Source organism: Coturnix japonica, chromosome 6, assembly GCF_001577835.2.
Source record: "Coturnix japonica isolate 7356 chromosome 6, Coturnix japonica 2.1, whole genome shotgun sequence".
In the NCBI taxonomy this organism is placed as follows: Eukaryota; Metazoa; Chordata; class Aves; order Galliformes; family Phasianidae; genus Coturnix; species Coturnix japonica.
The window spans coordinates 15,142,567-15,167,526 of NC_029521.1; the positions used below are offsets into that span (position 1 = coordinate 15,142,567).

The 24,960-nt window shown below is 42.0% G+C and overlaps 1 protein-coding gene across 5 annotated transcripts in view; it reads right to left on the reverse strand.

Moving 5' to 3' along the window:
* Window positions 1–245: 245 nt before the first annotated feature.
* The window catches only part of MARCHF8 (membrane associated ring-CH-type finger 8), a 79,637-nt gene continuing 54,922 nt past the window's right edge, over window positions 246–24,960 (reverse strand). For 3 of the 5 annotated variants that reach the window (XM_015866818.2, XM_032445407.1, XM_032445406.1), the window contains 6 exons: window positions 21,204–21,254; window positions 11,598–11,677; window positions 10,449–11,294; window positions 8,363–8,543; window positions 4,662–4,809; window positions 246–2,282 (listed from right to left, as the gene is read on the reverse strand). In XM_015866818.2, the coding sequence (XP_015722304.1) occupies window positions 1,978–2,282; window positions 4,662–4,809; window positions 8,363–8,543; window positions 10,449–11,294; window positions 11,598–11,677; window positions 21,204–21,254 (1,611 nt within the window). In that variant the 3' untranslated portion in view covers window positions 246–1,977. The remainder of the gene's footprint in view (window positions 2,283–4,661; window positions 4,810–8,362; window positions 8,544–10,448; window positions 11,295–11,597; window positions 11,678–21,203; window positions 21,255–24,960) is intronic. The other 2 variants (XM_015866819.2, XM_015866820.2) reach the window with 2 other exon arrangements.

Genomic DNA, 24,960 nt, shown 5'->3' on the forward strand with positions numbered 1-24,960 from the left:
GTCTTAAAACACCTCAAGGACAAGGTACTGTGTTGTTCTTGAAGAACACAGCTGGGAAGCTTCAAGCATGAGATCATACAGAGGCACACATGTGCACACTCTACTTCCAACTGCTCGTCATGTGTGTTCTCTTACCTTAGATCCACCTCAGGCATTTCTAAGAAAGATTGACATAGAAATAAATTAATAATATATTATCAGGAGGAAGGAAAAAAAAAAGAAAAAAAAGGAAAAAAAATGATTTATTTTTTTTTTTTTGGATATGTTAAAGCAATTGCTTTTATTATGAAAAGGTCATGCCCAGTGAAGTTGTACTTGAAAAGGATAAAGTAAAACCTGAACTGGACCTAGGGATTTAGTTCAGTATCTCAACAAGTAAGTAGAGGCTTTTACGTAGCAGAGAAGTCCAGGAGATCCCTATTAATATCATTCAGAAAATTGTCATTGATTTTACAGAGATTTAGATTAGGCTCAGGTAGAGAAAGTTAGCATTCATACACAGAAGCCTCATGTACGGAGTTTCAATGGGGCTCTGTGTCTGCCCCAGTCACACTGATGGGAGACTTTGGTTGAACGAGGGCTCAGAGTTGGACAGTGAAGCAAACTGGTCAAGTGAATCGACAGCAGACATCCCAGGCTTTGGGCAAGTCTGTCTAAAGCTCTGCAAACAGGTTTTAAAATTGTCCCTCTTTTCATTAAGGCTGACAGATGAAATAGTCAGTCCCAAATTCAAAGCAACAGACAAAGCTAATCTCTGACCATGTAACGGATCACATCAGGACTAAAACAGGCAAGTATTTCTTTTAATTCATCCACCTAATGCAATGCTTACACCCTATATTTTGATCTTAGCATCCCCTCTCACAATATCAAATTCTTGGGTAATTCACACATAACACAGTACCAAGGAAAGAAAACCAATTTCAGCTGTATTGACTCAATATCTTTCTTCCACAACAGGTGACATTTTCACCAGTGTACCAGCAAACCCTTTACCAATGGTCCGGAATGACAGTTACATTAGGTACATACATGAAGATTTGTCAATGGTCTGACCTGTTCAAAACAAAACAAAAAAGCAAAAGCAATCCCTAAAATAGAGCACTGAAACCCTCATTCATTGAAAATGAACACTGTACACATCCACATGTCACAAGTGCAATATCCTTTGAAAAGAATTGCTCCTCAAAGGAAACCCAAAGAGGCAGATTTTTAGTGTTATGCTTAGTAGGATAATGTGAGCATGTGCTGGAAATCATGTGTTGGAATTTTTTTGTTTCCATTTTTTAAATAAGGCAAGAGGCTTTCGTTCTAGTAGAATGGATGGGGCAAAGAACAAAGAAATGTTCTGCAAATGACACATTCTTTCAAGTTTCATTCTCATTGGACATACTATAAAATAAAGATTTTTAAAAGTGCTATATGCTTTGTGAGTCTCAGCACAATCCGTGAAGCATAATGTTACACCTGCTGCCTAAGACAAAATGTTAGTGGCAGTGTTAGTGGTAGATTAGACTCTATATCTCTCATTTCCTGCAGCATCTGGGACAACCTCCTTCATTATGCTTCGGAAAAAAAACAAACAGAAAACAAGCAAAGAAACCCAACCGTACCATACTCTACATGTCTTCCACAATCATTTAGAGTCATCTTCTAAAGTAACAAACTCCATATGCAGTTGATGACAGTCCACCAGTGGCTTGCTGGATACCACAACCAAGGCTCATTCTACCCAACTACCCGTGGTCTTCGATCAGGCAGTATGTGGGACGCAATGCTGAGAGGTATGCAACCATGATAACATTGACAGATATGCTGAAGGGGTTTAAAAAAAATTCCAACAAAACACAAATGTAAAAAGAGTCATCCGCCAGCCCTCAGCTGATAGCTGATCTTAACAAGGTAGAGCAGCTTGCAGTAAACAATGATATTTTAAATCTTCGAGGACATACAGAATCTTCCCCTCCCACCCAGCAATCAGACGTGAAGGATTTCTGCAGCACAGTCTTCTGGCTCTGTGTAATGTGAAGAGTTTGTATCCGAATGGTGAACCCCAAGCATTTCTTTACTTTCAAAGTTTGGCTCCATTAGTGCAGGTTTTTCAAAAATGTTCTTTTTACTAGTTTCTGGACAGTTTTGTACATATATTACTCGGTTATAAGCTTTAAGTCTCTTCCACAGCTGTACGTACACTTTGCATTGTACATACATGAACAGAAGTCCTCCAGTGAAACCAATAGCCACAACCACCAGCTTAGTCCAAAATGGCCATTCTAGAATCCCTGGAAGAAAGGGGGGAAAAAAAGAAAAGGAACAGAGAAAAAATCAGGTCAATACTTGAGTTTCTCAAAAGCACCCTAAAGGAGACAATTACAGAGTTCTTATTTTGCTGTCTTTCTTGTTCTCCCTTTTTTTTCTCCCTTCAGGCTTAACACATGTAGACGTCTAAGCTTGTTGAGTTCACATAACATATCTCTCACCAAAGAGGAAAAAAACCCACAAAAACAATTGATCCTTTATGACTGAGCTGCTGTGCAGCACAATCAAGGCAACAGCCAGTAATAAACTTCCAGTCCTTTTACACCTGCCTTTAAAAGACAATTGGATCAGATTATGAATGGGCTTCTATGGCATGCTTTCTTCTTAATAGTAAGATATTCAGAGACCTAAGGAGTCTGTTCCACTCTATGATCACACAGTATACACAGCCATAGTCTTTGAAGGGAACCATTGTCACCATACATCTTGAGACATTCTTGACACAAACCTGACTATTTGATTACCTGCATCAGACCCAGTAGCTTGTAGCTGAACTACGGCACCTCTTCGGATGCAAGATGGCAGGTGTTGGAGATGCTGAAGCATTCTGACAAGCTCACTTGACATTTTAAAAATGACCACCAGTACTTTTCCTGGATATGCCTGAACTCCTAGCCACTGCATCTCATTACATCCCTATAACCTACTTCTAAATGAGAAATGACTAATTTTATACCTCACCTGCTTATAAACATCCCATATCCATCCAGTCTATCTCCCCCTGAAAGATAAGCATCCCAAGATGGATAAGAAACCATGCTGAATTACTCATTTTCAGGTTTCTCAGAGAATTAGCAATGTAACAAAATCATTGCTAAGTCTTCAAAGTTTTCACAAGATACAGGCCACTGTTCTTTTGGAAATGCACAGTAGTGTAGGAAGAATGAAAATATTTTAGTCTCCAAACCCAAAGAGCACGGCAACATGACTACTGATGAAATCCCACTAGTGATGAATACCTGAACCTCTGATTCACAGAGGAGCTATCTGATGCCATCTGGAGGCAGCAATAGCCTACGCTTTGCTGTGCAGACGTGAATACATAAACACATGCACACTCCACTCATGCACCTCAGCTCCTCAGAGCATCCCTCAGATTTAGAATTCAAATGAAGGGAGCAAAGAAAGCAGAGTAACAAGTACTATGCAGTCATACTATTCCTAGTCATGTTCATCGAATGTATTGAATAAAATAATGAGGATAGGATAAATCTTCGAGAGCATGTGCTTTTCTCTATCATATGGAAACCTTATACTGAAGGAACAGTTTCCACCATACATGGAAAAGATGGTGTTGGATGGAACAGAAACTACAAACTTTCATTCAAAGCAGATTCCTGACAAACTATGATCAATACAATACAAGACCACAGCTAAACTGAACAAATGACAGCAAAACTATCTCTGCACTACAGAGACTGTAAGAGCTCTGTGGATTTGCAGGTTTTTAGATGCTCAGCTCTTCAAACCCAAGCCAAAGATTCCCCAACTGCATATGAGGTTGGCATTCAATGATCTGGACAGTTTGCCTTAAAAGAGTTGTGATTCCCAGCCTTGGTGCACAGCCTGTCCCTCCAATCCCACCTTTAGGGGGAGCTCAGCTGCCTCAAAAAACAGTTCTGCAAGAGCTGCAAATACACAGCCTGGCATTCCAAAGTCAACCCATTTCAATTTGGTATGCTCATATCTGGCACACTGAAGGAAAGCTGCTACCCTGAAAGTTAAGACACCCATGTAGTGGGCTGGCAACCACTGCATCAATTGCAGTGCACCTCATCTCAGCTGCATGAATGGGAATTCTAAGAATCAACCCGAATTTCTCTGCTTCGCACACAACCACTCTAATTTCTGCAGACTCCCTGTAGAAAAGTTGTGTTAACGAGTCTCAACGATGTCTGAATAGAAAGAATAATCCTGTTAGTTTGGCTCAGGTTTGGATTTTGGTTCCCCTTCCTTCTTCTCTTTTTTAAAATTGTTCTCGTTTTACTCAGCTAAAGGTAGCCATAGCAGCAAACAAATGCTTACATCCTTGTCATCTCAGTAAGTGTTCCAGCTTAGAACTAAATTAGCCAGTGCAATTTCATGTTTGGCTACAGTGTTTTCCTCTTGTATCTGTGCATTTCACAAGTGCAAAATTGACATGTACAGACATGTACAGACAAATTTACACCAATTTAACTAAATCTCTTTAGAACTGTTCTTTTAAACCAACTCAATCTCTGCCTAAAGCTGACTGTTCTAAGTAAAAGCATTTCCTGCATTCTCAGGCTTTGCATCCTCCCTGCATTCAGGATAAAGAATTGTTCCAAATGAGTAAGTAGGAAAATAACCAAGTAACATACCAGTAGTCTGTCCCTGTTTAATCTCTTCAGCAGTCCTGTCTATGAGGACATATAGAGACCACACGACGCAGGTGATGGCAATGATATGGAATGTTACAGAGCACATGATCTTCCTCCTCTCGCTGGCTGTCATCTGCAGCTTCTCCCACTGGCAAGAAACCCAGAAAGCAGAACAAGAGATTAAGTGTTTATCACAGTTACCAGAGAGAATAAAGAGAAAACACTGACCAGAACCAAAAGCGGGCAAGAGACCAGTTTCCCACCTCATCTTGCTCTGACCACAGTACGTGCAGCTGGCAGCTTGCTCTGCCACACTGGAAACAACCACTCCTGGTGCAGGAGGGGACATCAGCACTCAGCTCCATCCAGAGCTGCAGCACCGAGTTACCCCACAGGGATCCCAGCACAGAGCAAGCAAGCCTGTTCTTCAGTGTATTCACAAAGCAATGAACAGCAAGCACCCACAGTCAGAAATGAGCATCATGAAGGGCAAAGGGGTGCCGTTGCTAAGGCAGCCATTCAATAACACACTGCAGTAGGAAGGGTACACAATCCAATCGTCCAGTATGTGTACGGCATCTCACTGGGAACAGTTAAGAGTCCCCCAGAGTGCAGTCAGAACCATTTAGCACTAAGCTCAAGGCTGTTTAGTTCTCACCTCCCACCTCTGGAAGTTTCATTCAATCTTCACGTATATTTAGCACTCCATAGAGCAGCAACACAGATTTTATTTTCAGTGTTTCAAGTACACTTGAACACGTGCCCGAAGAGTACATAGCAGCACTGGGATGACAGCTTTTATAACTGAAAGGATACAGGAAATTAAACCCCCAGATCTGCACCTATCAGTAATGTTTATACAGCCCCAGGAGAAAACTCAACATCAGGTCACTGACATTCAGAATGGACACAAAGAAAGCAGACAGGTACTACAGGTGCTTCAAGTATACAGGGAATTTTTCAGAATCAGCTTTTCTTTACTTTTCTATCAGTGGCACCAGGAAATCGTTGGTGGTGGGTTTTTGGGTTGTTTTTTTTTTTTTTGTTTGTTTGTTTATTTTTTAATATTTTCCCATTCCTTTTTAAAATATATATATATATATATTCTTTTTTAAAAATTGTTTCCAAAGCAATTTATCTGTATGAAGAAACGTCTATAGGTGGGTAACACATCCCTCATTATATTTGTCCGGAATGGTGTTAAGGCAATCTGTCCTTGTATTTCCACAAAATGCACACAGGGGCACATAAGCTTCTCATACATACCCACGTGCTCTAGAGAGGTGTATTTGGTGTCTCCTAGAATAAGTTGCAGAAAAAGTTGACTTCGAAAAGGAGGAAAAGTGTGGAAGATAATGAGGATGACCTTAATGAGATCATTCATCAGGTCGAATCATTGTTACTACTGCTGCAAATACAAGAATGGTTGAACCACAAAACAGAGATTTTGTGATACTTTCTGTCTTGCCGACAAGCAATCTCTTTGGTAAGTCAAAGCCACACTTCTGTATCAGCGGACATCTAAATCTCATCATGGCAGAAGAACAGAAGATTTCCAGCAATGATATACCAGATTCACATCACCCTAGAAAACTGCACACTTTCAATTATTGTTACAAAATGACTGGACAAAACTTTTGCTTTGGATAACGTTATAAATAGGAAATGGATTTTGTATCTAAACAATGGTGTTCGTTTTCTGCAGAAAATATAATTTAATTCATTTATTCTGTCAAAATGTAAGCATGCGTGAGTGCTCTTACAGGGCCACAAGGGCTCATATTTTGACTATATTCCTCTTTTCTGTATTGCAGCTAGAGATGTTCCACTGGACTCTGACTTCTCTTATTATATGCTGGCATTGCAGCTCCCAAACCATCCCATACCACTTCATCTTTCCAAAGACAGGAGTGCACAGCAGGGAAGTTATCCTGCTAATTTTATTCTGTCCTAGCCCAGAGAATGGAGTCCAGAGTTGCCTGCTGCATTATCCTAATGACACAGCAAGCAATATTTCACAAATTAAAAAGTCAAAATTTCTATTCAATCCACAGAATTTTCAGTTTTTCTTTCTTTTCTTTGTTGTTGTTTTCACTTGAATTATACAGCAGAGCCTGCCTCTCTTGTCTCTCCTCACTTTCACTTGTACTGTGATATGGTTTGTTCCTCACTCTCTTCCACTTGTAAATTAGCATTTGAACATATCACAGGCCAATATGCAGTGATGCAATATAGCCTTAAGATGTTGAGAATGCTAATTCCATTCCTGCCCTGCAGACAAGCACAAGCCCTATTATTTGTCCCACCTGTTAGTAATCACCAGTTCCAGACTGTTTTGTCCTGACTGACAGGATACAATAAAGGATGAGCTGAAGACACAGCTTGTCTTCTGGCTGCAGCTGAACCTCTAAAGGACCCTTCAGACATATCTGAAAGGTAAAATCCTTCTTATCCTTCTAGTTATGGCTCAGCCCCCACCTCCTGGCATCTGGTCCCTCTCCCATGGATGACCTGCTCAAATATAACTAATGATGCCAAATGACTCATTTTTGAAGGTGCCCAACAGCTTTTTCTCACCACACACCAATATGCAGGAAATGCTTCCCACCCACTCTAGGCAGGGTGAGCACAGAAAAGTCAGCAGCTAACCATCACCTATGGCAACTCTTTTTATTTGGGCTCCTCCAATTTCTTTCACATCCTACAGATGGGCTGTGCGATCTGTCTGTGTGATAACAAAGCCTGTGGCAGCCATAACTGCAGCTCTGAGCTCCTACGCACTGTGCTAAGAGGCTACCAAAGAAAAAGCTACAGCTCTTAGATGGCAATGCTTCTCTGCAGTCATCAGCAGAGGTTGAGATGTCAACACAACATTCTCTGCCATATACTTTGTGGACTGTAGATCTCCATTAAGAAAAAAATAAATAAATCAAAACTTACAAAGTGTTTGAAGTCTGCTCTATTTTCTGTTAGGATTCACTTTCAGAAAGCAGACAATTTCTCATAGCAGCTTTCAGATGGCTGCAGTCTGGACTTCCCATCCCTTATCATTTAGGATAATCACATTTGAATGTTTCTCAGTTATTCTAGTTCTAGACTGAGGTTATTGCTATTAATCTCTTTCATAGCAAGATCTGTCTGTGGTAAGAACACCAGTGACTTTCACCTCAGAATCCTGATGGTAAGGACCAACTAAATTTGAAAGCCTGGAGGATATGGGAGAACAAAACAGGTCTTACAATACACAAAGCATTTAGATAACTAGGTTTTAAATCACCAGACTTGGGAAAGGTAATTTGTTTATAAAACAAAAACAAGTTATAGCAACCCAAACTACTAAAACTGTTGTGAGTGTATGTAAGTACATTTAAGGAGAGCACTGCTGGGCTGCACTAAATCTACACTTTTTCTCCTGTTAGATATAGGGTGATGTAAAGGAAGGAAGGACTGAGACTCATTGTTTGCTTGGACAGTTGATGAGTTCTTGAAGCAGAATTATCATGACAATGGCATGAGCAGAAAAACGCCACCTCTCAGACCTGGATTCCACTGATGTTGAATTTGTGAGGTTGAGTGTTAGACAACCTCCAGCACCTATACAAAACTGACCAGAATTACTAAGGAGCCACCAAATCGGTTCTGTGGGATTGTGGGCAATGACAGCCTCTGTTCAGCGCAGGTGTATGTTTAACAAAGCCTACCTTTCGCAAAGGCTTCAGCTTTGTCTCCATGATGAACTCATACTTGCAGAGTTCACAGCATCGTGTATCTGAGCTCTTGATCCACTGCTGCAGGCAGGCTTGGTGCACAAAATGAAGACTTCCCGTGCAGTGACAGGGGGTAATCAAAGGGCTCTCATCATCTCCTTCACAGTGACATATCCTGGATCAGAAGCAAAGCTGCTCATTAGAAACAAAGGAAATGGAAAGCATGTGGAAGAGGCATGTAATATCTGTGATCACACAAGACTGTCTGTTGAGGATCCTAAGACATACATATCAAAGGAATGTATTCCATAAAGGAACTAAAACTAAAGAACTCCCTTGCTATACAAGCACATACACACACACAACATAATTGAGCACAGACACTGCTAACTAGACAGCTGCTTTCTAACAGACGAGGCAGACACACAGAGCCTGACAGAAATTCAGTACCCGAAAGAAAAAAAAAAAGTGTGAGAAATGACAATCCTCCATCTACTGGAACAATAGCACTTAACTGAATACAGCATTTAAACAGATCAGACAGCACTTCCCAAGACAAAACATGCACAGAGAGGTGCAGTTACTCATGAATTATGATCTAACACAGATGAAACAAAATTCCCTAAGGAACTGTGAAACAGCCCAACCTAGTATCACAGAGAGTTAATTTGGTCCGAATTTTGCACAAGGGAAATGATTGTTTCTAGTCTCAGATGCTAAGGGGCAGAACCATGCTGCAAAAAAATAGCATCCATTTCCCCCAAATACGCCTACTTTAAAAGGACTAATGGCTTTGCTCTTCCAATTCTTATTTTGCAAGAGTTGCTAAGGAAGCACCAGCTCTGCAAAATTCCCAGTTTCCCTCACCATCTAACTGCAGACAGCAAGGACACCTGATACAGTGCTACTGCCAGGTGCTGGCATTTGATTTCCAGCTTCAATTTACACACAGCACTTGGGCTGCATCAAACATCACTAAGTCCTTCGAACCACGTGAAAGAGGTCAGGAACTGAAAGGGGGATGGTAAGGAGCTCAGGGAATGAATATAAGTTACTAAGCATATGGGACGTGCATCCTGGCACACTGCCATCCCCATCTATTACTGAAATCTCTCACTGATGTGTAGCATCTTGCCTCTTGTGACCTTGCTGATAGCTTGCAAGTGGGACTGAAAGAGTGGGTGGATTAAAAGAGCATCTTGTTGATGACAAGCCAGTAAGGAACTAGATTTTGCTGGTAACGGAGTATTGAGGGAATAAAAACTTGCTGGCAGGTATTAACAAAGCCAGCTTCGGATAGCGGTGTCAAAGAGGAGAAAGATTAAGACAGGAAAATGCTTTGCAGAAGGATGTGACAGTTACTCCTGTACTTGGCATCTCCTTCTCCCCAGACTCATTTTGGAGCTGGGACAGGGCAGGACTGCAGAGAATTCACCACAAAGACAGTCAAGAGCTGCATGTTCCTTTCACCTATGTACATAGCTAATCCTCTGTAGCTGAAACAAGGAGATCCCATCCTTTTTGGACATCATACTGCTCACTAATCATCACTAATACCTAATGTTTAGTTCTCTCTTAGCCATCTAGAAGCGGGGAGATAAAAGTTAAAAAACAATCTTAGGCTATATTGACTAGATCTCAGAACCAATGTTCAAGCATTCTTTTCCTCTTCATTGCCCACCCTCCTCTGACACAACTCAGCACTGCTTGTCTGGAAAACACATTGCTCATTAAAAGCTAAGAAATTTTCAGCTTGGTTTTTAATATGTGTAACTGATTCTCTCAAAATATTCCCAGATTGGGCAAGGATGAAAGAAAAATACCACCTCAGAACCCCAAATCTGAAATAAATTGCAAGAGAATTTATTTGACTCCCAAGGATATGCTTTTGCTTAGTAGACTTGTTAAGTGCATCAGAGGGGTACAGGAAGCAGAGAGAAGGTTGCATGCTTCACATTACACATATTAAAGCAAGGCGACAGGGTGAAAAAAGGACAAACAGCACAAAGGCAAGGAAAGCAGAACGGTCACCACTGCACACAGGAGGGCTCGAAGGTAGGCGGTTCTCTGATGCACCAACCTGCAGGTATCTCCCGATGCAGACACCGGGGAGAGAGGGGGGAATTTTTCTGAGAGGGGGGAAGGGCAGTCAAGGTCACTGTCCTTCTCTACTGAACACAGCGGTGCCCGCTGCTCTTTTGTTCTCAGTTTCATTGAGGTGCTGTCCTCAAAGACGTCATCATCTCCCATGTCCTCAGAGCAGAAGTCCGTGCTTTCCACCAGCATGCTGGAGGATTTCTCAGCTTGGAAGTGACTGGAATAGCTCTCCAGTTCGTGGAACTTATGCAGGCTGCTGGTGCTGGAGGTGTGGGAGAAGGAAAAAAGGTAACGCAACAGTTTTTTGCTTCTTGAGTTGTCATGGTCCACTCTGTCCTCCAGCAAGGGGATATGTACAGCGCTGCGGTTCTCTGCTCCTCCTGATGCACTCGAATAGTTGGAAAGGGAAGGGATGTAGGAGTGTTTAGAAGTGCTAAAAGAAAGAGGCCTGAGATTCAGCGTTTTCCTCTCTTTAAGATGAAATTTGTTAATCCTCAAACACTGCTCTTGAGTCGGGGTCAATTTGCCTTCTGAGCAAGTTCGCTCCACGTAGTCAAAGCACTCACTGGTGCTCTGTGCCTTCTGGTCCACGTCATTGAGGGACTTGGAGAATTTCAAAGTGCGGGCGGGCTTTACATTCTTAGCAGACCTGAGCGCCTGGCCCCGATCCTGCCCACGGGAGTTTCTCTTTGCTGCATGTAACGTGTCCTGACAGATTACAGTCACAGTGACCCCTTGTGTCAGAGAGCTCTGGCAGTGAGGATTTTTCAAGACAACAGCAGACTGCACTGGACTGTGATGACAACATTCAGAAAACACTGCACTGGAACTGCATGCAGAACAGTGGAATAAAAAGCACAGAAAGTAAAAAAAAACAATTACATAAGAGAACACATATAATCAAAAGCGAAGAAATGAGAATTACAGCTAGTGTGGGAACGGCAAACATAGCGGGCCAGTCAGTGGGATTCAATGAAGCAGTGTTAGACAGCAGTTGAGTCAAACAAATGGGACACTTCAGACCAGAACCCCGAGTTGCTTACTTCTCCGTACACATGCTTTTTCAGCTTTGGTTTTCCTTAAACGAACCTTGCATGAACCTCACTGTAGCTATGCAAACAGGACAATTTACCTGCAGATGTCCTGGTTGGATGGCGTAACAGAAGTCCGAGAGAAGCTATGAGGAGCTGTGATAGAGGTTGGACTTCCAGCCTGCAGTGACATAAAAATAAAAGGGAAAAACACACACACACACACAAAAAAAAAAAGCAAGTCAGAAGTTGGAAGAGTTTCATAGGCGCAGCAGTCACCTTCAGGGCTGAACACAGCATATGGAGTCAGATATCACTCTACATCAGATATTCAAGGGCTGGTTGCAAGAAAGCGAGGTGTCACTGTCAAGTGCTAAGAAAGAAGGTTGTCACAGCCTCATCCTTGGAAAAACAGAGATCAGAACAGAAACGTTTTTCCCCAAGGTCATATGCAACCATCTCTGGAGCGGAACCTGCCAGCTGTCAGACACTGCACAGAACAATAGCGCAGGAAATGAGCAATGCTACAGTAATTAGCATAATCAGATGGAGGTGTGTATGCAGACTAGTTGTAATTTAGCTACCACTTAATAGCTAATCCTTCCACTTACCACAATGACAAGAGATTAGGGGCTTGTTTTCTTTTTCATTTTTTTCCACAAGACACTACCATCTGTAATTCAGCAACTCAGAGAATATTTGTAGGGAAGGTAGTTTCAGTACCAGGATGTACACATGAGCACCACCTGCCTAACCAGACCCTTCCCTGAAGGCTTTGTACTCTTTGTACTTCAGGAGACCTTTCACCCTGCTCCTACCTTGACAGGGCCTTTCACCTCTTTGCAGGAAAGCTGTGATGGCAGCTACATTCACGGGACCAACAAGATCACAGCATGAGATTGAATAGGTGTAGAATTCAGAATTCAGCTGAAATCAAAAAAAGCTAAGCCCAGGGCTTATGTAGCACTTAAGAAACAAGCCTCTAAAGTCAATATGGTAATAACTATCTCAACAGCCTACTATTACAGGCCTTTTTGCTGCTGCATGTTTTGAGTGTCAAACTGAAAATACAGAACACTTCCCAAAGATTGTGATGAGGTATATGCTGGTAACCTCTTAATGGGCAGAGAATCTCTAAACCTGTTTCTCCCACACTCCACAGCTGTTGAACATGCAGTGCAGCTCACTTGCTCCTGCAAAGCACTGCTCTCATTTTTCAATTCAGACAAAGGTTTATGGTTCTTCTGATCAGTCAAGCAAAGCTCGAAGATTCTCCAACAGCAGTGAAGAGAGAGACATGCCCGGTATTGCATCAGGATGTCTCAGGTACGCAAGTATGAAAAATCAGGTATCCACTTACAGCTGGGCTGGCAGGGGCAGAGGGTAAAGCTCAAACACACACCTCTCAACCTGCAGCAAGGCACTGTGGCTTGTTTCCCATCTCAGACAGCTAGGTTTGTATACGGAATAAAAACCAGGATAACCTTGCTCTAAAAAAGCAAATTGAACAATGTCATGACTGACAAAACATATTAACATGTAAAGATTGGTTTGGGCTTTATCCTGAAAAGCAAAATTCGTACACTTTACACCACTTGTGCATGCTGATGATATAGGAGTGTTCACACAGTGAGGTGAATTCAGCTATTATTTGGAATTTTTCTTCTTGCTGTTTAACCCATCCTAAAAGCAGGCACATCTCTGACTAAAACCCATCTCTTAGAAAGAGCGCAGTAATTACTTTGTTAAAAAGAAAGACAGGTTAGTGAAAGAGCTGACACTATAATCTGCTGCTATAATTATGCAAATGAAAATTAATATGACTTAAGTAATGAATTATTTAAAAAGACATATTTAGCAATCTGCTAAAAACAAAATATTGAACCAGTAAAAAAACACGTTATATTCTGCCATGGAAACAGAGCAATATATTGCTGCAACTGCAGTCACAAATCAATTAATATATCTGTCTCAGGTTTTGTTATGAGCAAATCACAGAAGGTATTCTGCTTATAAAGAATCTGCTTTCTTTACTGCTTCATTTTAGAAATGAAGCATTCCAAAAAAGACAGACGTGCACACAATGTGACAGTCTAATAGCAGATGACTAGATTCAATGAACCAAAATTTCCTTCTGAACCCACATTACTGGTTTCTTGATCCAACTGCCTGGCACCAAGACAGCATGTCAAAGTCTCGCTGCTTGGAACATCAAAAAGCTGGGACAAGGAAGAAACAGTGAAATTGCATTTGTATTTCAAAATCACTGCATCTAGATGCCAGCACTACTCATGACAGCTTGCATGGAAGGAAAAAAATAAAGAAAGCCAAGTGAAGCAACTTTCCTTTTCCTCTCACCCTCCTGTTTCTTGTATATAAGAAGTCTTTTATGCCACCCTTAGACTAAATGCAAATGCAACCAAAAAAATGAACACCAGTTAGCACACATGGAAAGGCAACACAAAGTGGAAGATCAAAATGCCCCCATCCTCAGCTGGAGCTGATATCAGGTGTGGCTACCATTAACAGCCATGGTTTGGCGCACCTCTTCTCATACCTCCCACTCTCTGTTCCTCCCATGCTTTTGCCTGTGACACTATTTACACAGCTGCATTGCAGATCAGATAGGATACTGAGGTGAGACAGAACAAAGCATTTATTTTCCTGAGCTTGCTTAATGTCAGTCATTTCCCTAGCTGCATTTGCCAGAGGACATTAGCTGGTTACAGCAACGAGCCTCTAACGGTGAGACACAGCTTGTCAACAAGAGAAGAATACAGTAAAATGCAAGCTGCTGCCCAGAACCCAACAAGCAAAAAAAGCCATGAAAAGAAGAATGGAAGAAACATGACAGCCTAGGGCCAGAACATGACAAAGAGGTGATGTGATGGTTGAATGTAGCAGAGAGGTAGATCCAGCTCACTTGGGAGTCCTGGCTGCTCTCCTATGCCAGGCTCAGCTCCAAAGAGGCTGGGAAAATGAGCAATCAAAGCCTTTACCACCATCCTTACTGCTCCAGTAGCAGCCTCACAAGTAGTAGCACCATTGGGTAAACCAACTTCTTATGATGTTGTTTGTAGCCATAGATTTTAAAGCAGTCCTTTTCATAGGGGGTTTCTGCTACGTTCATTAACTGACAGACGTCCTAAGCTTGAATTCAACCCTTCTAACCTCAGAACCACTCACTGAATCTCTGTGGTTATTTCTTGCCCTTCACTCTGGATGACTATCACCACCAACAAGAAGTCCTAGGAGCTACAAGCTAGTGAATTGCTCTGCGCAGTCAGACTTGTGGCCTAAAATAGCTCAGAACTAAAGGTCAATAGTTAGTTAATTGTTTTGACTGCCATTCCCATCTAATGCAATTCAGTGAGGTCACAGCGTGGCCCTCCCATCTGGTTTTGGATAACCACAGTAACTGAAAGCAGCAATCCCTGGAAGCCCACAGCTCTCTACAGCGTTGCCATCAAGAACATATATGAATGTGTGTTTATGCTGGCATAGCTGGTTGTTCTCATTCTTGCACTACTCTGCAAACTGTGATCCCTTAGTAAGAGGAATTGGTCTCTTCCAAAGACCTACTGGTGACTACCTCCAGCACACCTGAAAACAAATACACCCACCCTGCCTCAGAAAATAATATAATCTTTGAAGTAATCCTACTCCATAATAACCTGCTCATCTGAGATGGTGCTTCTGGGTGTATCTTCTGTTCACTCAGCCTCAGCTGCACTTCAGTACAAGTAATTACACATTATCTTAAAGAATAAGGCCTGAGACATTTTAACAAACTTATTACATTTCCTCCACCAATGGGAAGTCTGAAGGAAGAATCACAAACCTTACAATTTCTAGGTGCCACATAAGTAGGATCAACACTGTCACCTAATATCCGGGCTACAAAAACATCTAGAAGTCTCAGCTAAGGAGACTCTGTAGGAGTGCAGTGACTGCCTTTGCTGAGCCAACTCCAACTAGAAGCAGACCCTGAGGGAGCTTGAAGAGACACAGGTAATCCTCACTGCAGGTGTTGGTTAAGGGGAGACATCTACCACCACTGTTTTGGAGTCACCTGTCCTCCAAGAACAGCCAGGGACCTAGCCCACCCCAATGACCCAGAGGCTGTGATGCTTTTCAGCATACAGTGCTGTGGTCTGTGATGGGCCACTGGGAGTTCTGTCTGAATCTGATTCATGTCTGCTGGCATTAACACATCACAATGATGAATGCGGTAGAACCACAGAGAAAAGACAGAGGGATGGTTATCACACTGTACTTCAGAAGAACTCATTACCAAAAAGCTATTTTATCTGTCTCACACAGATCCCACTTTAACATGTATTAAAAAGGCAGGACTGCTGCTAGACGTGGACATGACAGACACTTATCTTAAGCAGTGCATCTCCAGGGGCAGTGAAAGCCCCAGATTCTTCTGCCTCCTTAGTTTACACCATGGAAACCAGGACCAATCACCCCACATCTGTCCCCTGGCAGGCTCTAGGAACAGCCAGCCAAGTCAGGAGAGAAAACAGAAGTGGGCTCTTGATGAAAATGAAGCACTAAGCACCACTGCAGGGTATCCATAGCTAACCTGGCTATTCTTCAGGTACTTGAACAACTACAGAGACACAGGGAATGTGGCAACTGTTCCTCAAGAAGGAGACAACATTTTGCACACCGCACAACTGATGCATGTGGACCACTTCTACACCATTTGCTGCTCCAGCTGTCCACCTTCACAAGGACGCAATGCATTTGTATTTTTATGTTTCCAGCAAGAGCTGTGCACTCTGACTGAAGGCTCCTGCACTGCAGCTGTGGCCTCCAGCAATTATAAGTGGTGTCCACAGCAGGCCTCCAGCTGGACCAGAGTGCCCAGGAGCAATGGGGCAATGACAGCAACTAGTTGTGTGGCCAAGCTGGCACTTGAGATGGCCCAAGAGGCTACTGGACATCATGAAGGGCAGACAGCCCCAGCTGACAGCCTTCTAAATTGCAGCATGGCTGGATCAAATATCAGTAAATTCTAGCCTACACAACTCCTCCCTACCGGATACATGCCACGTAGTCTTCCAGTGTGTGATGATATCAAGTGTCTTTGCCTGAAATATGATGCATTATTAGAATGGAGAGTGGTAAGAAAAAATACTGGGGGAAAAAAAAAGATCACAACAGTTCACCAATGACTGCTTGATAAAACCATGACTTTGCCAAAGAAAAAAGAGTTCCTAAGTTTGTCCCAAATGCTCCATTGTATTAGCATCTTAGATTAACAGAGCATTTTTCTATTCAACAAGGATAAAATGTAGGTACAGGATGTAGGAGGAAACACTGTTGATGAAGATGTGGGAAAGAGANCTGATATTTTCAGGATGATCAACTCCATCAAATAATTCTGGAAACAATTTGACAGGAACTGGCAGCTGGCTCCTTGAAATACTTTGTTCCATACTCTACATAACGTACATGACTATAATTAAGATGACATCTGGAAACTAGGAGTGAAAGCCCTCTCTATCGCACTGTGCCCAGGCACAAGTTCACATGCCTTTCTGAATGGGGAAAAGTGCATCCCTTCACCTTTATGCTATGCAGTCTTGTTTTTCCCGAGCATCTCAGTTGTATCAGATTTTGTTTAAGCAGCTTCACTTTCCCTATTCCCTTTTCCCCTAAATTCATGTACCTGGACAGAGCACGTCTGATCAGCAGACCTTTGCAGTGAGCCCTGGTCATCTGATAGACTACAGGAAAGCTCAGCTCGGCAACTAAAAAACCTGGACAGATTTTCTATGGACGAACGCTCACTGAATCCATCAAAGCTTCAGGCAACAGTGGATGTGTGTATTCATATGCTTTTCTAAATCTGTTCCAAGCTGATGAACAGCCTAAATGGATTTTAAATTTCATAGCAAGCTTAGGCTACCACTTTGCATCTGCACTGGCTGCCATTCAGTCCAAGAATAATTTAATACTTTACAATGTGCTCCTGCTCAAAAGATAAAGCTGTGCTAGCCTTCAGAAAAGACAAAGCATTTACATTTTTTAAGCAGCGTGCTTTTGATTTCTTTGCTACAATCTCAGTATTAGCATTTTCAAAGTTTACCTCTCAGAGAGCTACAAAAGTAAGTCTAAAATGTACTTCCCCTGAACACTAAAATCAGCCCTCCAGAGAAACCAGATGACAGGAAAAGTACACAGATGACCTAAAGATATTTCCCTACATCACATCATCAGTTTACTATACACTCTAATGCCAAACAATATGGCTAATCTGAGGATAACTGTTTACAGACCAGCTTTGTAAGTACCCCATTTACTTTGCTTGCTAACAGAATTTCTTTATTTAAGAGTGGAAGATGCGAACTATCAATACTGTGAAAATCCTCTTTTTGTGGCCTCGTAGTGGCTAGCTGTGCTTTAGGGTCAATTTTATCCATACAGAGAAGATGAAGCTTATTAAGGTTAATTATTTCTGTATGGCTTGTATGATGAAGGCACTTACTAATGAATGGTGGCTTCTTGGTAAAAATGCAGGCTTAGGGCACAGAACTGAGATGTGAATCCAGCCTGTGTGGCCGTATGCCAGTCAGAAATATTCCAATCAGTGTCACTGCTCTTGAACAGGGTGTTTGGAACTGGGCCTTGTCTGAGTACTATGACTAAATCAATTCAATCTCCTTCCAACACTTTTTTTTTTTTTTTAAATTTGTTTTAAGATTTGGAAAAGATTCCATAAATTCAAACACATTTTTGTAGAGCAGATTTAAAAGGAGTGTTTGAAATATACTCACCAAAAAAGCAAAGAAGGGCCTGGAGGAATGTTACATCCCCCAATGCACAACAGACTGCACAAAATCTAATAGCACCACACAAAGATCCTCCTACATCTTATCCCCTACTTCTTTTTCTGCTACTGCTGGCCTTCATCCCCAGCCAAATGTTCACATTCTTATTACTAGGCCTGACCACATACACCAGCATCTCTTCAGCCTCTGAAGATCTGCTGAGATCTGCTCTTGAAGGACTGCCCTTTTTGCCCCTTTTGCTCTGGACAGCCCCAGCAGTTGGGGTCTATGTTCAAAGAGGTGCTGCTACCTTCACCAGCTGATCTCATTTTAGTGGTGCCATCTGCCTGCTGCTCTCCTTAACCACCCCAAGCCCTATGGCATCAGCTCCTTTCCTTGGTCACACCAAATAACACAGCATCCTCTCCTGGCTAGAGGCTGATCTCTGACTCAACCCTTGACACTCACGTTGTGCCGTACAACTGAGAACAGTGGAAAGATGCACAGTAATAACCACAGCAGGTTGGTAATGACATATCAGCACCAGAAATGGCCTTAAATCAAGTGCCAGCATCGAGTGTTTGTAGTAGCTCTACTGTAAGCTAGATCTGAGTGGAAAAAAATAGCTGCAACAGTCATTTGCAGAAAGTGTGATCATTGCTTCTGTAAACACACATGCACACCCCAACAGATCTGGAAAAGTAGCACATATCTGATTAAACTCAACTTAAGTTACATAGCTCCTCTTAGAGCAGTGCAGTGTCAGAAAGCTCTGAGGACTGCAGAAAGGGCTATACATGCAGCCAAACACTTCCTCACATTTTCCTTTACATGCATTCAATCCGCTTTATTGGCCAGGTCGTTACACTATTCCAGACAGACATAAAAGGCACTTTCCTATTAACTTCAGAATGAATGACATTTTCCATGTACTCAAGCTTCTATGCAGTATCCTGCTAACTATAATCTTTCCTGGTTTGCCCGACAAATTGCTTGTGACAGCCATCCCACTGGTGGGCTGCAATATAAATTGTTGCAGCTTAGTGCTGAATTGTCTGGATGCACAAGGCAGCACGCAGATGAATGAGGTAAATCACTGACTAATTTCACCAGAGGGACTTCCACCTCTTGCCCTTGCTAGGAGCAATCTCCAGAATGAAGCAGCACAGAATGGATCAAATGCAGGTGACAGAGGGAAATAAGAACATTTATACCTCTGGGAAACTCATGTTTGGAACCAACAATTCTCACAGGTTGAACTGGCAAAGCTGACTTTTGCTCCCCTTGAGAACTTTTGCTTTTGCAACACACAGCAATCACTTTGAATATTTCAGTGCTTCAAGAAGAATGCAAATCTTGGTGTCTCACTTGCCAGAGCTCCCAGGGAAAGCTCTGCCAGAAAGCCTGGTCCTTCCCACTCCACCAACAACTCTTGATGAATTAAGAATGAACTGTGCAGCCGGCTTTATGTATGCTGCTTCTGCTGGGATAGGGTTCCTCTGTGAGAACAACAGAGGGAATAGGAATGAAACAGGTGCTGCAGAAAGGCATCTTGTGTTGAATTTTGCACACTCTGGGAAAAGTACAATGATACTTGATAAAAACTGCCATTTCCTTTGAACAATGCCTGAAAATTCAAGAAAAAGCCCTAGGAAGAGAAGAGCAAAGGCAACAAGGAATAGGCACGGTCCTGTTTTGGGATAGGATGAATCAGAAGTTACACCCGCAATACATTTACTTCAAAACCCTTTGTGTGAATATGTGATTTCTGAAGCTGAATACAAAAGATAATGCTGTGCTGCTCCATGATAATACCACCTTCAGTTTGGTCAGTGCCTTAAGCAATGGACAGCTGCCCTAATTGTTATTTAGGACATTCATCAATTTTCTCTTTCTGCCCCAAAGTGAAAGTTGTCTGTGCCCATATAAGCCATAAAGAGTGCCCATATAAGCCAGAAACCGTTTCCTTTGCTGGAGATAGGCACAAATAACTTCATGTATCCTGAAGTACCCAAAATGGAATAAAGTGACTTGAGCGTGTCACAGATGCAATGACTCACTCTGTCATTAGAAGTCATTATCACCAGCAACAATAACCTTGAAAAAGACGGGTTAAGGCTCATGCACCCCATGAAAAATACTAGCCAGCCAGCACAGTGTTGCTCGCACAAAGCCTTCAAACAATTGTACCTGTTGTAAGCAACAAGGTACGCTGAAAGCACTTCAGATTTTAGCTAATTAGAAGTCTGGTAAGAAGTGGGAGTAGCAAGTATGTTCTTGCAACAAGCTGTTTTGGAAGGAGGGTTATTTTTTTTTTCAGATGACACAAAGTGACTGTGTTTTTGATGTGTCCGTTTGTTATACTGAAGGATTAGAAAGGCAGTTTATCATGCTTCCCTTAACTTTGGAATACTTACATAGCCATGCCCTAATAACACTGAACTTCATGACACTACCAATACAATTCAAATGAGGTGAGAATAAAACAATATTTAAAGTATGCATCCAATACACATTATGGATGCATCCCACATTAGGCTGGACAGATTATGGAAAAGATAAAAAAAAAAAGAAAAAAGAAAAAAGAACATACTTGAGTGATAGTTTTGGAGCACTTTTTTTTTTTTTTCCCCAAGATAAAATCTCAGGCATCTGTCATCTATCTCGCTCCTATCAAGCTAAGGAGGCTGACAGTGTGAAAGAGAAAACCTACTATGGCTTCCATTTCATTTGACCTGTAAAGACAATCTGCATAACACCAGAGAATTCTAATGTTTCAGCAGAGTGACTATCAATTACAGACAGCCATAAGCAACATTTTCTACTGGTCACACTGTGACATCTATCACTTCAAATCTGAAATGAAAGAAATCCCATTATCCCCCAAATTTATCAAAGACTGAGTTATATTGAGGAACATACCTTAGAGATGTTACTAGAGCGGCTCACGGAATGCCCCAAAGCCTTCTCATTCTGAAAGAGGAAGAATAAGATTATTGCAAGAGTAAATCAGTTATGAGAGTATTTTAAAGCTGGTGTTAGAAACCAAGTATGGAGAACAGTTTGAGCTGTGACTTTTGGGGATGTTGCTTCTATTGACATCAGTCTGATCTGCCACATTTACTAAGCTGTTTTGTTTGCTTAACTACATATTACATTGCTGAAAATCAAATAGGCAAGACAAGTACAAACTGAGAAATAGTAGAACAACGACCTCTCTATCAGTACTGCAAAGCCCTTTCCTCAAATGCCATCTGTTTTGGAAAGGATATTTCTCAGCTCTGCCTCTTTGACATCCAAAGGCAAACATCCAACCACTAAAACTGAAAGCTTTTGCTTCAAGGAAACAGTGATGTAAAGAAAAGTATCCCAGTGATGTCCTGAAACAATTCTGAATAATCACACGTATGTCATTTCAGGAAACGAAGCGGAGTTACAAAGCAACTTCCTATCTACCACAGAACTCAGAATTAGACTGGAAATATCACACAGAATGGAAATAGAAAAGCTGAAATTTCCTGAAACTGAAATCAGTTATGAATGTATCTGTTACTTTTCAGTATGCAAACCCTAGCTGATAAGGATGACAATCTTAACTACTACCAAAATAAATGGTAGGTTTCACCATGGTGTTTCATCATTTACTGGCTCCTGCTTTCTGAATATCCATGTACCATAAATGCTAATGGACGTGATTGTTCCACTGGTAAGAACCTGGAAACTTATCTGCAAAGGCTTGCTTGCTTTTCTGAATAAAACCCAAAAGGAAACATGTTCTTTTGAAAAACATTTCAAACAGAGCAAGTCATAACATTTGGCTGCATATCCATATCACCACTTCTCTATGTCTGTGAAGCTGGGAGACAAATTTGTTTGCGACTTAAGCACCTGAAAAAGGGCGTATTCACTACTTTTTCCTACGGGCTCCATGCTGGGTAATAGCTTCTAGAAGTGCACCCTTCCATCTGGCATTTCAACAACCCAACAGAGATGCTTTGATAGCACCCTCTTCCAGCTCTCATTGGCACCAACTGATCAGACAGAACCTGAGAACAGAAGTCCTGCATGCATAACAAATGGGGACATAAAAGAAAGAAAAATAAAAATTAAAAAAAAAAAAAAAATCCACGAAAAACCCAACAGACCAGCCATTAACTTGCAACTACTTTTATATCAGCTTAGATATAATGTTCTTTGTTTGAGACCTTACATCTGTGACCTTACATTTGTCACAATTCAAGAGACATTCAGCTACCAAAGCCCACATCAATGCAGCCTGGGTGGCCAGGCACCTAGGCACTACACCCACACTTTGGGATCCCTGTGCTCCCAGACATTTCTTCTTTCAGCACACTCCTCGAGCAGCTTGAGAGCTGTGTGCTGAGAAAAGAGAAGGCAAGGAATTTCAGCATATGCTCAGAAAACCAGACAGGCTCTTCCTTCTAACACAGTCATGGGCACTACCTTGGCTGATGGATATAAATCACACTTTCTCCTTTAAAAATCCGAGGAAGCAAATAACGGTGCTCTGAAATCCTCTCTATGTAGGTGTTTGAGTACCTTAAAGGCAGCCTTTCAAAAGAACAGAGGAGAAGTGTCAAAGGAACCCCCACAAATTCTGACTGACGGCCAAATCAAAAGTCAGAGAGAATCTACGTAAGGTCTGGAACAGCTAAATAACTGTTGACTTGAATGCCAGATTTGCATCCTACAAGGCCGAGTTTATCTTAGATAAGATTATGAGCTTTTATTACGTGAATATCAGTATTCCTGGAAGAGAAACAAACACCTGAAGACCCTCAAAGAATACGGGCATGATGCTTCTGTGATGACTAACACTGAACTGGGCTACTGCCAAAAAAAGCCTGGCCAAGAATCAACTCCAACCGTAAGGGAAGGACCCAGCTAATTTCATCAAAGACACTGTAACTATAGCAACAGGAAAAAGTTCATTGAAGCTACAGAATACAGAAGAAAGAAAAAAGGGGGCAGGGACATGTTCTTAAGCTATGACGAAGAGAGAGCAACACAAGTTGGCAAGCACAGCGACTTGTCACTGCGGATGTGCGAGGTGTGGGGGAAGCGGGCTGCGCTCGCCAGGCCTTGCAGGGATGTGTGGGAGGTAAACAAAGCTCGGCTCTGTGGGACAAGGGAAATGCTGGTGAGGAAAGAGACCTGTGGGCAAGAAGTCAGCCTGAAGCAGCACACAGCCCCATGCAGATGGCAGCCCCAAATGCAGCCCTAGACATCAAAGACTTTCAGGCAAAATTCCTGAAGACAAAATTAAACAGAGTTCTTCACATTAACTCAACACTTCCCAGTACTGCTGTCTAGCTGAAGAAGATGCCTGTGAGGCAGCATGACCGAACTTACGCAGGCACCTGTGTTGAAAAGGATGTGCTAAAATTCAATAACTGAAGAGGCTGGAGGACAAGAGCTGTATTTACACAACACAGAGCAAATACACTCTCGGCCACGCCCCAGAAACTAGTCTTCCTGCTCCCAGGGCTGTGATCTTATCTGGTGGATGCCAGCAGTGTGAGAGAGACAGATGCTCATATCATCCTTATTGATCTGTTGTTGGAAATGTACCTTTCTGAGGTCCCAGTAAGTACACGATTGTGAACAGTTGGGTTTGTAACTGAAAGAGTGATCATTACTAAACAAAAAGTGCTCTTAGAAAATATTCTGTATATACAGAGAGCGGATGCACACATATTAAAGTAGGAATGATATTTCTAAATTACTCACCCACATAAATGCCTTTATATTCCTGCTCCTTTACCACATATAACTGCTATGGACCGTAAAGCCAACAGGAAATTGACTGAAGACTTAGCCCAAATTGGCCAGGTCCTGTCCTTGTAAGGGCTACTGGAGCCACAGAATAACAAAATCGTTAAAGGTTGGAAAAAAACACTGAGCTTATCTAGTGCAGCCATCAACCTACCTCCACCATACCCACTAACCACGTCTCTCAGTGCCACATCTCCACGTTTCTTGAACACCTCCTGGGATGTGGACTCTGCCATTTCCCTGGGCAGTCAAACTGACAAACAGGAAGAGCACCAGCTCAGTCCCACATTCAAGGAGCAACAACAGACAAAACAGCCACTAACAGATCCAAAACAGATTTGCAAATACACACATACACTTTTTTTCAGTTTGTTTGGCCTTTCCAACTACCAAGCAGCTCCCACCACTTAGTTGAAACTGTTTCAGCCTTTGGTCACCAACGGATACTATCTCTGCATGCCTTCTGATCAGAGATGTTCTTCTGAAACAGCAGCTCCAAGTCTCAGCTTACACGCAGGCTTTAAAATGTGGTGGGTAGAAAACAGATAAACAACTGAGCTGCATTGTGCAACAGCAATTTCCAGTTTACTGTGACCACTCAAGTAGCATCCTTGCTGAAAGCACTTGTCATGCTTTTTTTGCAGGCTTCCACAAAGGACCAAAAAATTATTTTTTAATCAATGAACAGCAACAGAAACACCTCCAGGTGATATATGAGGGCTGCTCCAAAAGTAACACCTCCTATTTTATTATGTACACCCATGACACCAGAGGCAGATGTTGGTGGTATGGCTGTAGAGGTATGTCACTGAACTCCTCCATGAGGAAAAAACGGCACTCATTGACATTCACTAACACTTGCAGAGTGTTTATGGAGACTGAA